A 15,644-nucleotide genomic window follows, 5' to 3' on the forward strand; every position below is an offset into this window, starting at 1 on the left:
ACACGTGAGATCTGTCCGTCATGTTGCTTCGTGGGCTGCTGGGAAGCCACAGATGCTGTAGTGATGAGTTTTGTACAGGTTTTCAGCTAGAAATATTCACTAACAAGTCTTTCCTTTGGACCAAACTAAAAAAAAAAAAAAAAAAGCAAAAATCACTGAAGACAGTGCCATTCCCTGTCACTGAGCCTTGTTTCCCTGCTGTGGTAATGAAAAAATACCAGGACTTTGCTCCAGGGAAAAGCAATCTGTGAGAGTGATAAAAGACAATTAGTGTTACAGGCAGAGGCTGGATTGACATTCAAGACCATGCTGAAATGAACTGGGAGATGAATGTCACCACCCCGATCGATCCAGATTAGTGAGTTACTATAAGCAGCCCTGTGGTGATTATAGGCTGTCATCAGGAAAAGTTGCTTTTGTTCTAGCTGATCCGAGCCTAATCAGACAACTTCTGCTCTAGTTCCATTTAAAAGGGGAGACCATCACACTACATGGCCATAAGCCAGGCACTGGCCCAATGTTTACTGCCCAAGGCACTTTCTGCACACAGAAACATGAAAACAATCACAAAACCTGTTTTCTCACTCCAGGACTTCAGGCTTTCCTCTCAGCAAGGTGTGGGGTAACAGCAGCACCCAAGGGGTAGGGCTGGAAGGTGAGGCACCTCAGAGATACTGTTTGGAGCAAAGTCTGCACTGGGACACTTTACAATTTGCCCCTGGGGAATGGCTTGTGCTGTATCTTGCACCAAATACTCCCGTGTGCCTGATCCAACCCCAGTTAGGGTCCTTCTTAGGCTTTACCCTACTTGTACTTATTTACCCAAGCAAATTTTTATCCTTAAAAACTCTCTGTGTTTTAGAGGCAAATGTGCTTTTAGGCACCTCTGGGCTTTAAAATCTGCACCTGTGCTGAAATGTGGAACGTTTAATTATCAGAGGAAAGAAAATCGGGGGCTGCTTTGTCAAGTCCAAGCCCTCCTGAGCACCTGAGGTGGAGCTTCATGACACTGAGCGAGCTCACAAGGAGTGGTCACTCCTTCCCCCCTCCCAAGCCTCCCATTTAATAGGCTCCCAATGGTCACATTTGTAGAACTACAGCTTCTGAAATCTTTTTACTCCTACGGGTTTTGCTCAAAAGACTCAATTACAAAAACTGAAAATGTATGTGTCAGTCTTGCAGCTGACTGGCAGCTTTCTCCTTTGCTTGTCAAGGGATGGAGAAGACCTCTCCATGCAGAATAAAGGATTTCCAAATCAAGCTTGCCAGAGGACAGGGAACACACCACAGAGCCTGTCACAAGTTGCCAAAGAAATCGAGATCAAGGGCTGCCTAAGAATACCTAGTGACCTTCTTGTGGCCCTCTCAGAAATTAATTGCCAAGTCTTCCTCTGTTTCTGAATAAAAAGCCGTCCTTATCACCCAACTGCAATTTCAGTATCCTGGCTAAGGAGGCAAGAGGGATGGTGTAAGAGCTGCTCCTTCAAGCAAGGGAAACTTACTTTCTTCTGTGAAAATAAATGAAGGACTTCCCCACATGAGAACAGCAAACAGAAAACACTAAAGCTTGTGAAAATATTTAACATCAGGTTGCGTTTGGTGGCATTCACTGCCGTCATTAACATTAAAGCCCAAACCACCCGGACTGAATCCACAATGCAGGCAATGACAGCAACTAAATCTCTCAGGTTCCTGAGAGATATATGGGATTAAAATAATATGGGATAATATGATAATAGTATTTTGAGATGGCCAGGGATAATATAAAATATGATAATATGGGATTAAAAACTAAATAACCAAAGAACCAGGAAATAAGGTACAACCCAAGAGCTAAGTACCGTAACTCCACACCTGCAGTTTTCTGTGGCATAGCAGAGAATAAGAGGGTAATTTCACAACTGTTCATGCCATCAGCAAGGCTGCTCTTACTACACCAGTCTGTAGAAAAGCTACTTCTGCCTTGGTGGGACAGAATAAACTCCCCAGTCCATGTTCAGCAGGCTGTGCCCAGAGAAAATTTCAGACCCACAGGTATGACTGGGAATTAAAACATCTGCATAAGTATGTTGTGAACAGGGACAGATTTCACACCCCTAAAGGTTTTCCTAAAGCATGGCCTCAGTGATAAATCAGAGAGGTTTCAGACCAAACCATTTCTAATATTGAATCTAAGGTTTCAGGCAGCAGTGAAAACAGACTGGAACTTGTATTCTCAGACAAAGTGCATTCACGACAAACAAATTTCCTATTTTTTCCCCTCATGCTGATTTCCAAATGTGCCCAAACGACATATTTACTATCACTGCCTTTCACTCTCCATTTTACACACTTTCCTCTGAAGGATTAAACAGAGAGAAAATAGTCTGCTTTAAATGCCTCACAGTGAAAGAAAGAATACCATGTATGCCATAAATAATTTAGATGAACAATTGCTTTGTCAGGACACAGCTGTCTATCACTGCAGCTGCGGCAAAGGCAAGCAGAGGCTGCAGACTGCAGTAACCTGTGTGCTGCAGGCCAAGGCTCTACCTGCAGACGGCAGTTGCCATTGCCAAAGCAGATTATTTCTATTTCCACGTGACTTCGATGCTGAAGAGCATCGATGAGCAAAGTGTCAACCTCCACCCACTCTTTGGGAGCTCACAGTACGTTTTTGGGGGTTTTTTTGTTTGTTTGTTCCCCCCCCGCCCCGTTTTGTCTTTCTCCTCTGCACAATGATCTACTTTCAGCTCTTTTTTTCTTTACCACTCTCTACTGTCCTACCCCTTTCTTCTCTCCTGGACTCCCCTGATTTCACTCTCCTGACGCAGACAGCTGGGGATGTGTGACCATTTTCATAGAGACATTTCTGTTGTCAGGAGCCCACAGGCTGTGAAGCTCTGCATCAGTGGACACAGCACCTCCAATTTCCACCTTCTGAGAAAGAACAGCTAAGAAATGAAGAAGATACACCCTTGCTAAAAACCTCTTTAACTAACAGCATATACCAATGACAACTTTGAAAGCCTTTCTTTAAAAATAACACCCTCCATCCCCCTCCTTTCATTGCCTCCTGTCTCAGCCCTTTCCTACCAGCACATCATCTCTCCCGCAACCTAAATCCTTTTTAGCTCCAAGAGAGTTATCCAAATAAAGCTACTTTGCAATCAGAACAGAGCGTAACCAAGTCTGAGGGTGCTTTATAATGCTGCAGGCACTTCTTCACATAGAACGAAGTAGTCTGCATAGTTAAGTGCTGTTTCGCACATGCTCTTTACATCACAAGGTCATGTCACTCCACTGCAAGCCTCCTGGAACACTTCTATTTTTGCCTACCAAAAGCAATTTCTTTCTATTCCATGCCCTTGGAGGCAACCACTACAGAACAGCAATAGGGAGGATTCTTGGCCACAAGCAAAAAAAAACCAATGCAAAAACCAAAACAAAAAAGAATTCCCCAGAAAATGAAATAAAACAAAAAAACCCCACCCTGGCATAATTTTTTCTCTTAACTTCCAAATAATGACAATCAACAGGAAAAAAGTATTCTTAAAAAACTTAAACCTGTAATACTCCCATTCTTCTAAAAACCAAATCAGTCAGGTCAGGCTATGGCAAAGCTAGAGCAACAGTGCACAGTGCTGGGAAGAGTTGTGGTCTAGAGTGTCACAATACCAAGCACATATTAAATCCATGCTCACTTCCATCATCTGCAAAACACAGAGGCAGACCCTGAGTGCCATTCCAAATCAGCACAATCCTGCTGGGTTTGGGTGCAAACAATTCACCCATTTGGATATAAGGTTAACAGGCTTTGAGGGCTTAGTATAATCTTTATTTTCAATTAATTTTGCATGGATTTCTCTATCACACTCAACTACTTTGAGCCACAACCTATTTAGCTGAATTTTCTCCAGCAATGAGTCATGATGTTAAGCCTGTCACCAACACAGACACACTGAGGGTAACCTCTTGGCACTGCTCTTCTCCCCAGTCCCCACGAGACGGGGAAGGCTCTGCAGAACAGAGGCACCATAGGATTCAGGGAAGACATTTCAGAAGTGAGATGACAGTTACATTGAGGATATGCCCATTTATCGCTCTGATATCAACCATGTTTCCCACAGATTAAATGCATTAAATTACATGACTGAAGGAATACACGACCTAAAACTGCAAAACAAACCCAGACTGGACATGGAAAAAGGCTTCAGAGATGCGAGACAAAAAATAATCATAATTTGTATTTACTTTTGTTCCATGCTTTCCTTTCTTCAGCCTTACACCACTGGGGATATACCCAGTACAACCGCAGATCTCCTACCATTGGACACCTTGTCAGGAAAAGCACAATTGAGAAAGGGCATTTTTCCAAGTACTGCTTTCCCTTGATATTCAACTCTCCTGAAAGGCTGGTAAAGCTCTTCACTGACTGCTTATTTTCTGTGCCATACTATAGTTCCAAAGCTTTACAGAGAAGTTATTCAGCTTGTTAAAAGGCACATGACATTGCCTGTGTTTTGGGATGGACAGAGGGTAATTTAAAAACAAATAATCCTTCAGACTAAGTATTACTACACAATTGCGTGAAATTTCAGGGACTGCACTCAATCCCAAGTCATTTCCATTTCTGCTTTTCCAGCTTGTAACCTCTGTGTTCTCACTGTATACTTTAAGTACTAAGGTACCCTTCCCACATTCAAATTTATTAATAAATTTCCTACTAAACAGCTGGGTGAAACTACTCATTACAGAAATGCAGTGCATGCTCCCCAAGAAAAGGACAAAGCTAACTCTACTAACTCACCAAGCACCCCTGTCACATTACCTCCTCTTCCCTTCCCCGAGTTCAAGCACATCAGGTGTAGTTCTGCTTCAGTAAATTAAGCATGTGCTTTTTTCCAGGTAAACACAATTACAGTGACAGACCAACTCCTTTTAACAATGGTTAATTATGAGTTCAGAGTCACAACAGCCTTTTTTTGCTAGTATTAATTACTTTCATCTTAAGCTTTGGCAAAATACTTAAAAGAAGGGAAGACAAAATATATAGAGAGAAAGCACACATCTAGCAGAGGTAAAGAGCATTTATTACTAATCTGCACTCCAGGAGGTGAAATGAAGCTATGAAAAGAAATAATCCCAGGAAACAGGTTTCTGAGTGAACAGAGATAAACACAGGCTGATCAAAGGCAAAGAACTGGAAAAGGCTGACTGCAGAGAAGCCGCAGGGATCTACTTTAAGCTACAGTGGAAAAAAACAGGTATCATTTCACTAAGAAAAGTGACCATAGACTTGTGTTCACAACTCAAGCCTGATTTTCCAAAACATTTCATATATCACAGCAGCCCCTACAGTTTTTTTCCATTCAAGTGCACCACAGGGCATAACTGGGTGTTTCTCACTTTGTCATTAATTGCCATGCATCAAACCAGAAAACAGGATTCTTTTTTTTACAGCCACTAGGCAATCTAAGTTCGGTACACACAAATAAATTGGCAAACCAAAAATACCGTTTAGCACCAGTGAAGCATCCATGGAAGAAGTTTGCTTTGAACAAAGACTCTGAGGAAGAATCAAACCCCTGTTTCAGACATGTTTAAAGTCTGAACAGTTCAGACGGCTCTTACGAAAGATCTAAACTTTCCCGTTTGCCTGATCTTGCCTCCAGTGACGCAAACATTTGAAAGAGTCCCAGGTAAGTGAAGAGTAAAATGAATCCTAATCCAGTTAATCTTCCCACTGTGTTCTAGCTGTGACTCCCTTCCTTGCTGGCCCCTGCGGAGGAAAATGTTTAAGGCACCAAGACCAAGACCTGCCTCAGCCACATCAGTCAGGCCAAATGCTGCTTCTGTGAAAGTACTGTGATACAGAGCCCATGAAATAGGCTAGACAAACACAGACAATGAAAACTGAACAAACATATGTTGAAATAAATAATATGCTAGTAAGATGTTGGAGACAAAAATTCCCTATATAATTCTACAGACACAGAAAGACAGCTCTGCAGGAACAAGAGGAATACTTAAATGCAGAAAATAAAAAAACCAAACAAAACACCCCCCCAAGTGTTTCTCGCAATTATAGTTGCCATCTTTTGGAATTCACTACAAAATATGAAAATTTATCTTTAAAATGCTACACTTTAAAAAAAAAACTTGAAACAAATTAATAATACCTGTTGACAGCTGATTTGTGCCTTTGTCACAGGACATCAAATAGAGCTACTCACAGCACTGCTTCTCTTTGGCTGCCAACCTGTCATAGAAAGGCCGCATTTTTATTTTAATGATAAAAGTGTATTTGGGAGAGGGAAGGAAGTCAGATAAAGGTGATGGCAAATACACCAACAGAAAATTTGCAACCTTCAGCTTCCAGTTAGAGTGTAAGGAAGCAAAGACTTGCTCTGAAATAGAGTCAAAAAGCACAAAGAAAAGGTCTGGAGCACAAGGGAACCTTCTAAGCCAACAGCTGGCATGTGATCTCTGGGTACTGAGAAAGACACGTACAGCAAGATTTCCAAACTCATAAGCAGTATTACAGCCCATGGGAATTTTCCCATACATTTCAATGGATTAGGCTTTCCCTTTGCTACAATAAGCAACTGCCCATGTCTACAAAATGAACTGCCTGGTGCAAGAGGCACACATCAGGGAACTTGCTTTTGTCATGCATGGGTTTTTTTGGTTTTGTTTCTTTTTATACCCTGTACTTTTGAGAACCTGTGTCATATTAACTCATTCAAATACTGCAGAAATATCAATGTCAGTTTGATCATGCATCTCAGTAGTCAAAAAAATATCTGGAGGGTGGATCATCCAGGGAAGTGAAGAGCAGCAGCAGCATCTTTACAGACGTCAGAAACAGATTCTCAAAGACTCAAACACTGATAAAGTTTTCAAGTGTTTTTCTTTCATTGTTTAAATAAAAATTTTGAGAATAACCATATACCACATTATTTCCATAATAAAAAGTTTGTAAGACACTGGTTAGAAATAGACAGAAATATCCATATAGTGATTGCACAAAACATTTATGAAACTGAACATAATTTCAGCAAGTCAGTTGGTTTAAATAAATAGCATTTCCTGTTCCAAGGCCTTGTCTATACAGCAAAGTTACATAAAGATAACCTAAACCAGAAACTTAAATTTAATGAAATTAATCAGAAAACCTTCTGGGTATATAATCCTTTTTCATGGTGAAAATGGCTTGTGGTCTAGCTTAGCTCTATTGGGAGCAGGCTTACATTACATCAAAAGAATGTCTGCAAATGAATTTGCATTGTTTAAACAAATTTAGTTAAACCCAATATGAGTTAATCAGAGCAAATTTTCCAAAGAGTCAGCTCAAAAGGCAATTTAATGCAAAACCAAAGGGAGGAGCTTGACAGAAAATACAACACCTCCTGAAATAGCTTCTTTCCGAGAGGTGACTTGTACTTTCTAAGGACACACAACAACTCCCACTTGCCGCTGAATTCAGTGGAAGTTCAGGTGAAGCCAGCTCTCCTCAGAGGCAGACGACAAGTGTGGAATTAACACTGCTGTATCTATTGCAAATGCTACCGCTCTCTTGCTGGAAGAGAGCTGTTGAGATGGCAAAAAGAAATGTGCCAAGATTAGACTACGGTGCATCATAACCTATATTCAGCAAAATAATATCACCTTGGAGTCAAACGCTACAGACCAAGCCCACTCACAGATTAACAGACACTATCTACAGCCTTGCCCACAGACCTTTTTGGCTGTCTCGCTCGTCACTACAACTGTCAAACAAATTTTGTGCAATTGCGTCATGAATAAGCCTTTATGAAATAATAAAAAGCTTTCCAAGATAAAGACTATGCTAAATAGCTGATTGATATGATGAGTATACCCATCCCACATCATACCTATTCATTATATAATAGTAGTGTTTTATTCAGTAGTGGGTTTCCAGCCACATCAAAAGTGGCCGCAGCTTTATGTGCAATCAAAATTAAGTAGCTTATTGATACTGCTGGATAAGCCAGAATAAATATTGCTTCAAGCACACTCCTTTGCAGCTCTTAGGATAAACAATGTGTTTCATTCATTACCAAGCAGATTATTTGGGAAACAGCAGGTTAAGCTAACTTGTTCATAACACCAGAATTTCATTCTTGTTCTAGAAGAAACATACCACAAAGTACTCATTGTTGCAAAGTGTGCAATTCATAAGATTTAAATTAAAACCCCAATATTAGACTTTTTAGCAAAATTGGAAGGAGTTTGTTTTTTTTCTGTCAAGAATAAAATGACAAAGTATTATTACAATTACTTTGCCTAAGGAGAAAGTTAAGGCTTGTTTTTCAAGAGTTTCCTTTTCAAAGGCAGGCAGGAATTTAAACTCAGTCTGCTTAAGACATTACATCTCAGATTTACTCTCTGTTGCAGAAGGTACAGACAGCTAAGAAGCATTTGTGGCAAGTTAGTGTACTTAATGCTTCATGGGATGTTCTAGTTTCACAACAGAGCTATACACCGCTTTAATGAGTATTGATATTTTCGCAACACTTAGCAGCACTGTCATTATTAGAGCTTTCCCGTAAGGCAATACAAGTATTTAAAAAACAAGAAGTATGAGGTTTGGATCCTCCATAACATTTTGACATAAATCAAAAAGAAAGAGGGATAATAAATTTGAGAACAGTCAAGCTCTTAAAGAGCAAAGGCCTCCGTCAGCCTTGGATCTGCTCCTCCCTTTATTACTAAGGGAACAGATACAACTTCTGATTTATTTGCCGAGAATGCCACTCAGCAGCTCCTAAACAAGAGCAGACCTCTTCCAATACCAATTTTTTTTTTCTCCCAAGGAAGAAGCTCGTTACCACCTGCCAGCCATCAGCTAGTACAGATTTGGTTTCCTCTAGCGCATCACCTTGCTCCTTACACTGGAAACACAGCAACCGTTCCTACATTCAACTACTCCAGTACTGAAATCAATTTCCAAAAATTTTAATACTTATTTTATCTGCTATAACTGTATTTCTTTGAAGTCAAAGGTATATTTGGAAGAGGTAGTCCAGGAGAAAAGGGTTTCAAGTACCAAAATCTGTAGGTCCCGTACCAAGCTGACAGACCTATCAGCACACCGAGAAGCTTTTGAATGAAGTCATGGAAATACACAGCAGTACAGAGAAACATGAACACCCAGATCACCGTGAGAAAACACAAGGAAAGAAACAGGATGTTGATCACAACACGCAGATTAGAGTTCTGGTCTATGGACAAGCCTTCCAGCACAGCCACCTCCTCCATAATCATCAGAGCACAGTACGAGAGCAGAAAACAGTGCCCTGAGATATCAAAACCATTCCAGATCCCGTTGTCCTGGTGGCACTCCTGCTTGGTGGCATACAGCTGGCGAGGCTCGCGGAGTTTACCCGAGGTAGAGCACGTGCCAGTGAGATTCTCGATATACATGAAGAATCTGGTGCAGACGTACCAGATGGCAGTGCCCACTAGCAGTGCACTGAGACGCCGCAGCACCATCAAAATGCTCTTCGTGGGACCATAGAGAAACTTGCTTTTGGCAAACTGGTAGGTGGTGACTGCGATGAAGGGTAGCAGAAGCCAGAACGTCCATGCCCAAGCCACCTTCACAAAATATCTGCCAGAGAAAAGCCAAAAGAGAAACATGCATGTGTGAAACTTCAAAGAAGCTAGGGTAAGTGGTGGTGCTTGAAGAAGTAGGTTTTCAAAGTCAGTCTTCAGAACCATCTAAATTAAACACTTGTGCCCTCCCCTCAAAGTAAAGCATAGCTAAAATCTTAACCTTCTCCCCACTATTTCTCTCAGGCCCAATGCCTGAATATTTCCTCAACCAGGTACTTCAGCTGTTTCCCAGGCAGCATTCCCTCAGACCTAGAGCCCTCGTTCAGACTTGCAGTTCAGTTTTGCAATCGCTTTCACCCTACAAACCCGCTCCACTCTGTCCTACTCCAAATGCAGCTGCAAAGAACATATTTTTAGCTTGTCACCCTGAGCACAGTAATGCTTCCTCTGACTCTCTTCTTCCACCTCAATTATCTTTGCTTTCAAAGCCCTTCACAACCTCAACCTCTTAATATGGAATAAGATAGCCGAAAGGGCTGACTCTTTTCCTTCATCAGCCCATGCAGCTTTTTCTCCATCATCACCTTATAAAATAAATGAAGAAGCACAACATGTTTGTTCCTTTGCTGTCACTCCAGTTGATGAGAACTTTCCTTTGGCAGACACAAAACCTTCCACCTGTAAATTCACTCTCTGCCTTGAAAGTTTTTGCTATGATGCCTGTAAAATCTTGAAAACCAGCTGATGATGTGCTGATATCCTGTTTAGCAGGAGACAGTATTGCATAACTAGTCCTCTTTTCAAATCTTAAAGTGGAGCATGTGCAAGTGAATTCACTAATTAGTTAAGACAACCATAGTCTATGATCATTTTTCTCCCATTAGCACCTTCCAATACAACGAGCTTCCTATCAGCTGGTGGGAGAGAGGAACTGTGCAGCCCCTTCGTTACGCACATCCCAGTTTGAAAAACAGAGACAGCAGAATTCTGGTCTGTGGCTGAGCTATAGCTAGGCACACGGAGTCATCATTTAATCATCACCTCAGCATCAAAGACAGGAACAAGTAGTGAAGATCCTGAACTCTATTCCTAAGACCCTAACAAAAAATGTCACGGCCTTGCCCAGGATTTTGAGGAGTACCTCCTTTATGCTTAATTTTACAGTAGAAGTGGCATTTGTGTGACAACTACAGCTGCTACCATGGAATAGTAATTGAAAATAAAATCCTCATTTTACTGGGAGAGTTAAAAGCAAAAAAGGCTGCTAACATAATTGCTGCCAGCAAACCAGCAGGCAAGTAATTTGTGGGGAAAAAAATTGCTTCAGAAACTGTCGGTACAGATAACCTTCCTCTATTTAAGAAGGGAGAATTGAACTGTAGTATGTTTTTACTGTAAGATCAATTTCACTCTCTAAGTGTTCCTGCCAATCCTTCTTTTCAATCACACTAAAAGCAGCTCCTCTCCCACGTGTCACCAAATGACAAATTGGAATCAATATAAAGTACAAAATTCCCCAAGTCACGGGGGAAAACGGCAATTTTAGCTTTACTTTCTGATCTGCAGCAGGTGAAGCACACGTGCACTGGCCCAGCTCATTGCCTTCCTTGTGCCCTTCAAAACGTTCAAGCGCAGTTTTGAAGAATGACTAAGCCAGCTAAATCATCACCTAAGTACCAGAAAAGGGTGGCAGTAACTGTCCTTTTACGAAAGACGCTAAAAGACTCATTCCCTCCACCTTGCTTTTAGATCAGTTCAGTACCATCAGTTTACTCAAATACGAGGAACCATCCGGGAGCTGAAGAAGGAAAAAACCTCCTCCTTTTCCTCTTCCAATAAAAACCGAGCAAGAAGCTCCAGCTCTTCTCAAATCGCGCAGTCCTGCGGACTGCAGCAGGCGTTAGGACCGGGACTCCCCCCGAAGCCGCCGTTCCCACCCCAGCAGCCCGGCCCGGGGCTCGCCCCCGCCGCCTCACGCCCCCGCCGCCTCTCCCGCAGCCGCTGCCGCCGGGGCCGGCCCGGCTCACCCACACGGCCTGCGGCAAAGCCACCCTCGGCCGAGCTCCGGGGCCTGCCCGCCCCATCCGACCCCACACCGGGAGCGGGCGGGTGCCCCCGGCCCCCCCCGCTCCCCCTCCCCGGCCCCCGGGGCAGCCCCCTCCGCCCCAGCAGAGGACAGGGGGCCAGATCGGCGCGGCGCAGCCCGCTCCCGCTCAGCCCGGGCACCCCCAGCCCCCCGCCGGACCCCCGCCCGCCCCACCGGGCCCGCCTTCCCTCTAGCTCCCCGCCTCTCCTCACACGTTGAGCGGGTTGCGCTTGTTCCGCATGGGCGTCTCGGGCACCAGGTCGCCGTCCTTGAGGGCGGACCCGAGGAGGACGACGGCGAGCAGCAGCCAGGGCAGCCGGCCCCGCACCCGCCCGGCGGCCAGCCCGGCCCGCAGCCGGCGGCCGCACCGCTCCAGCCGCTCCATCGCGCCCCGCCGCCGCCGAACCCCTCACCCGCTCGGCCGCCGTACTCCGCGTCACAGCGCCGGCCCCGCCCGCCGCTCGGGCGCCCCCTCGCGGCGCCCGCCAGGCCGGGACGCCGGGAAGGGTGGCGGGGGCGCCGTGCGCATGCGCAGTGCGGCGCGGCGCCTGCCGGGAGAGCGCCCCCTGCAGGGCGCTGGCGGGGGGCGGCCCGTGGCCGTACGGCGGCCGTGGGCGCTGCCCCGCGGGGGGCCCTCGCCGCGGGTCTGTGTCAGAGGAGGAGAACGCGGGCTCAGAAACCTCCGTGGCCCGCTCCCACCTGTCAGAACGAGAACGGAGGTTACGCTTTGCACCCTCACCAGAGGGGCAGGGAGGCCGCTTCCCTGATGGTGGCCGGAACGTCGGAAGAGAGACCACAGGGCTCGTGGGCTACGGTAGCTGCACCACGGAGCCGTGGGACCATTTAGGCCGGGAAAGACCTTTAAGGTCACCCAGTCCCACCGTTAACCTAGCGCTGCCAAGGCCGCCACTAAACCGTGTCCCCACATGCCGCTTCTGCACAGTCCCCCCAGGGACGGTGACTGAACAAACCGCTTCCCCGGGCAGCCTGCCCCAACGCTCGCCAACCCTTTCGGTGAAGACGTTTTTCCTCCTATCCAACCTAAACCCCCCTGCTACAACTTGAAGCTGTTTCCTCTCATCCTACAAAGAGCTTCCACTACTTCTGGAGTAAGGTGGCAGCTCCTCTGAAAGAGAGTGTCATGCCATAATATTCAAGAGAAAATTTGAGAATTTCCTCACTCAGTAGAATTTTTTTATCTTTTTCCTGGGGCTTAACAGAGAGGGAGGAAGTATTTCTGGGGCTCTTAAGGCTCCCGCGCCTTTTCACCGTCCATGTTTATAGCTGAAAGTGGTGTTCAAGCACTGGCCGTCACTGTGGTGTCTGAGACCTATTTCATCTATTGAACTGCTGCTGCTGTCATTTCAACTTAGTTTTTAAAAAAAATTTAAAAAGCATCAGCAAGCAGAGAAACAGCTAAATGAACAAAGAGCCTTTATTCATCCCAATGGCCTCAGTAAGAAAAACGGAGGGGGGGGGGAAGCAGACCCTATCTGAGACAGGATGGGAAAGTATTTCTTGCCAGAGTGCCTTTCAAAGCCAGTTTGTAGTCATCGTCAGCAAATCTATGACAACATCTGGGCTGAGAGAGCAGAAGGATACATCAAAGCAGCCCCAGTAGATACGGAGGGTTTCAGCTAAGGAGGTTATCCAGGGTAAATGGCATTTGGCAATTTATTAGATGTTGTTTTTAATCAGACTACCATGGCCATGCCTAGCACTTCCAGCCACAGCATTGTACCCCTGAATTAGAAAAGACAGACAGCTGCGTTCACTCAAACGAGTGAGGATAAGAGGGGCTGGGAGCAGGTTTTGCAGAGTCCGGCATTGTCTTCCTAAATCCCCCTCTGCCTTTGAAACCTTGCCTCCTTTGCTTCCCAGGTTTGGGTCTCTGATCTCCAGACTGTTTGCAATGCCTGCGAGCTGGAGGTGGCGAGCTGCTCAGCTGGTTGCTAATGAAGCATGCTGTGGAGCCTACCACACGGCAGGAGGATTTCATAAGCTTGGCACCTGTTCCAGATGAATGGAGTTGATGGCATGGGCTGGAAATGTGTCTTATCTTCAGCCCAGCTTGAAATGTCTGAGGATTATCTCTGTAAATTGTGGATTCTCACAAGTGCAGTGAGCAAAGCTCTGCTGGGTCCAGGTGTCCTGCAGATTTAGAGTAAATCTCTACTTTCGGGCCATGTATTTGCTGCCATGTACACCAGCCAAGGCCAATAGCCCTTCTGAGGAGCCGACCACCATTTCCCTGTAAAGAATCAGCAAAGCAGAATTTAGGTCTTTTAAAACTGCAGAAAAAGCTTTTATTCATAAACAAGGAACAAGGTTTGTTCTAGGGAGATTGCAGAACATTCCTAAAGAGCTCTCACAGACATCTGGTCAAGTTGCAACAGGTATAAACCGTACTAAAATGAATTAATTTGTCAGGTATAGCAGATGTGGCTGTCCTTCCCTTTCTTTGTATCTTTTTCCTTAACCTCACCAAATGATTGCCTGATTCAAGCTGAAAACTTCCAGACTGTTTGATTTAAAAAATTGTGGTTTGAGGGTTTTTTTCTGGTTTAATTTGAACCAAGGCCCCAACAAATTGTTTCTCTTTTATGCAGAAATCACATTTTGCCTTTAAAGTATGCAGGGATAGATTCATTAGGGGCTGTAGAACCACTTTCAGAGCTGAAGAGTGGTTGGTGAGCCTTGTCTGTGCAGGTCTAGTCACCCAGAGCTTGGGGCACTTACTTGGACAGGAAATGTGGAGATTCCAGCCACATGAGCAGAGGTCTGAAGTAAGATCCAACATGCCTGGGAAGATCATCCTTACTCCTGAGCTGTGGCAGGTTTGGGGGAAATCTTTCCTGGTCATATAGTTCCATGTTGTATCAGGTACTTCAGGTACTTCACTATTCATTGGAGCAAGAACAATGACAATAATGTTAATTATTTTAAATAATTTAGTTGCTTAGAAAAGAAATTTATCTTGTTCCAATGATTCTGTTAATCATCTGTTAAACTCTTTGATTGCATAGAAGTCTCTCTTGCTGCTGTGAGATTATGGTATGGATACCTTCTGCAGAACTGAGGATCATCACTGGGAAACACAAGTCACCCCAGTCTCAGTGTACAGGCACTGGAGAGACAACCTTAGAACCCTTTCCAGGAGCCTAGGGCAACTGTACACCTAATTTGGGTTTTTAAAATTAGCTTTGGAGAAATTCAGACCTTCTTGCAAGGCAGCGGCATTTTGCTCAGGCTCATGGTGCTGCACTGTGGTCTGCTGTCACTTTGATGCTGACAAAATGATGCTGTATCCAAACATGCTGCAGTAGTGTCACAGCCTCACGTGTAAGTGTCATGAGACCCCTGCTCACAAGTTCTTCCTGCTAAACACACTCAAAAATGTTGCATGCTAGAAGAAGGCAGGTTCATTACTGAAAAGTTTATTGCGCCTTAAAGCCATTCACAGGATGAGTTACTGTAGTTTAATTCTTCAGCCCTTTGACAAAGCCCTGCAGGACCTTCAGCTGTCGTGAGTTCCCCAGCCAGGGAGCTTCCTGAGACTGAAAAATAAACTGGCAGAGGCTTGGAGGTTTGCTATGGAGCAGGACCAAGAAGTTTGAACTGAAATCTCAGCTCAAACAGTCAAACTAAGCCTCTTGACTGTGGTAAATAGGAATCTTTTTTTTTTTTTTTTTTTTTTTGATGAGATTTCTGGATCCACTGCAGTCTGTTGCAACCAAGGAAGGATGCCTGGAGGAGGAGAGAGAAGCTACCCAAATTTTTTTACAAAACACATGTAATGGTTCTTTTCTGACTCGAGTTTGGGCTAAGGTGGGTTCTTGCAGGCCAGTTGACACCACAGGGAAGGTGTGCTCCAGGGGCACTGGGGAGAGATGGTGGGTGCCCATCCGAGCACGCTGCCCAGTGGGACCAGCAAAGCCATGAGCCTGTGTCCATACCCTTGGTGGGGCCAAGTTACCCCACTAATAATGGCCCATTC

General features: G+C 44.7%; 1 protein-coding gene across 1 annotated transcript; it reads right to left on the minus strand.

Moving 5' to 3' along the window:
• Positions 1–6,873: 6,873 nt before the first annotated feature.
• FITM2 (fat storage inducing transmembrane protein 2) lies at positions 6,874–12,074 on the minus strand. The gene is made up of 2 exons (XM_069806357.1): positions 11,860–12,074; positions 6,874–9,616 (listed from the first exon to the last, which is right to left on the minus strand). The coding sequence occupies exons 1-2, from the start codon at positions 12,030–12,032 to the stop codon at positions 8,974–8,976; spliced, it is 816 nt and encodes a 271-aa protein (XP_069662458.1). The 5' UTR covers positions 12,033–12,074; the 3' UTR covers positions 6,874–8,973.
• Between the last annotated feature and the right edge of the window lie 3,570 nt (positions 12,075–15,644).

This window comes from Haliaeetus albicilla, chromosome 2 (assembly GCF_947461875.1).
Source record: "Haliaeetus albicilla chromosome 2, bHalAlb1.1, whole genome shotgun sequence".
Lineage (NCBI taxonomy): Eukaryota > Metazoa > Chordata > Aves > Accipitriformes > Accipitridae > Haliaeetus > Haliaeetus albicilla.

Bases quoted from the DNA above. Each gene is read 5' to 3' on its own strand.
- FITM2 (XM_069806357.1), bottom strand. From the start codon at position 12,032: ATGGAGCGGCTGGAGCGGTGCGGCCGCCGGCTGCGGGCCGGGCTGGCC. The intron at 9,617-11,859 runs GTGAGGAGAGGC...TTTCTCTGGCAG, and splicing joins AAGCGCAACCCGCTCAACGT to ATATTTTGTGAAGGTGGCTT.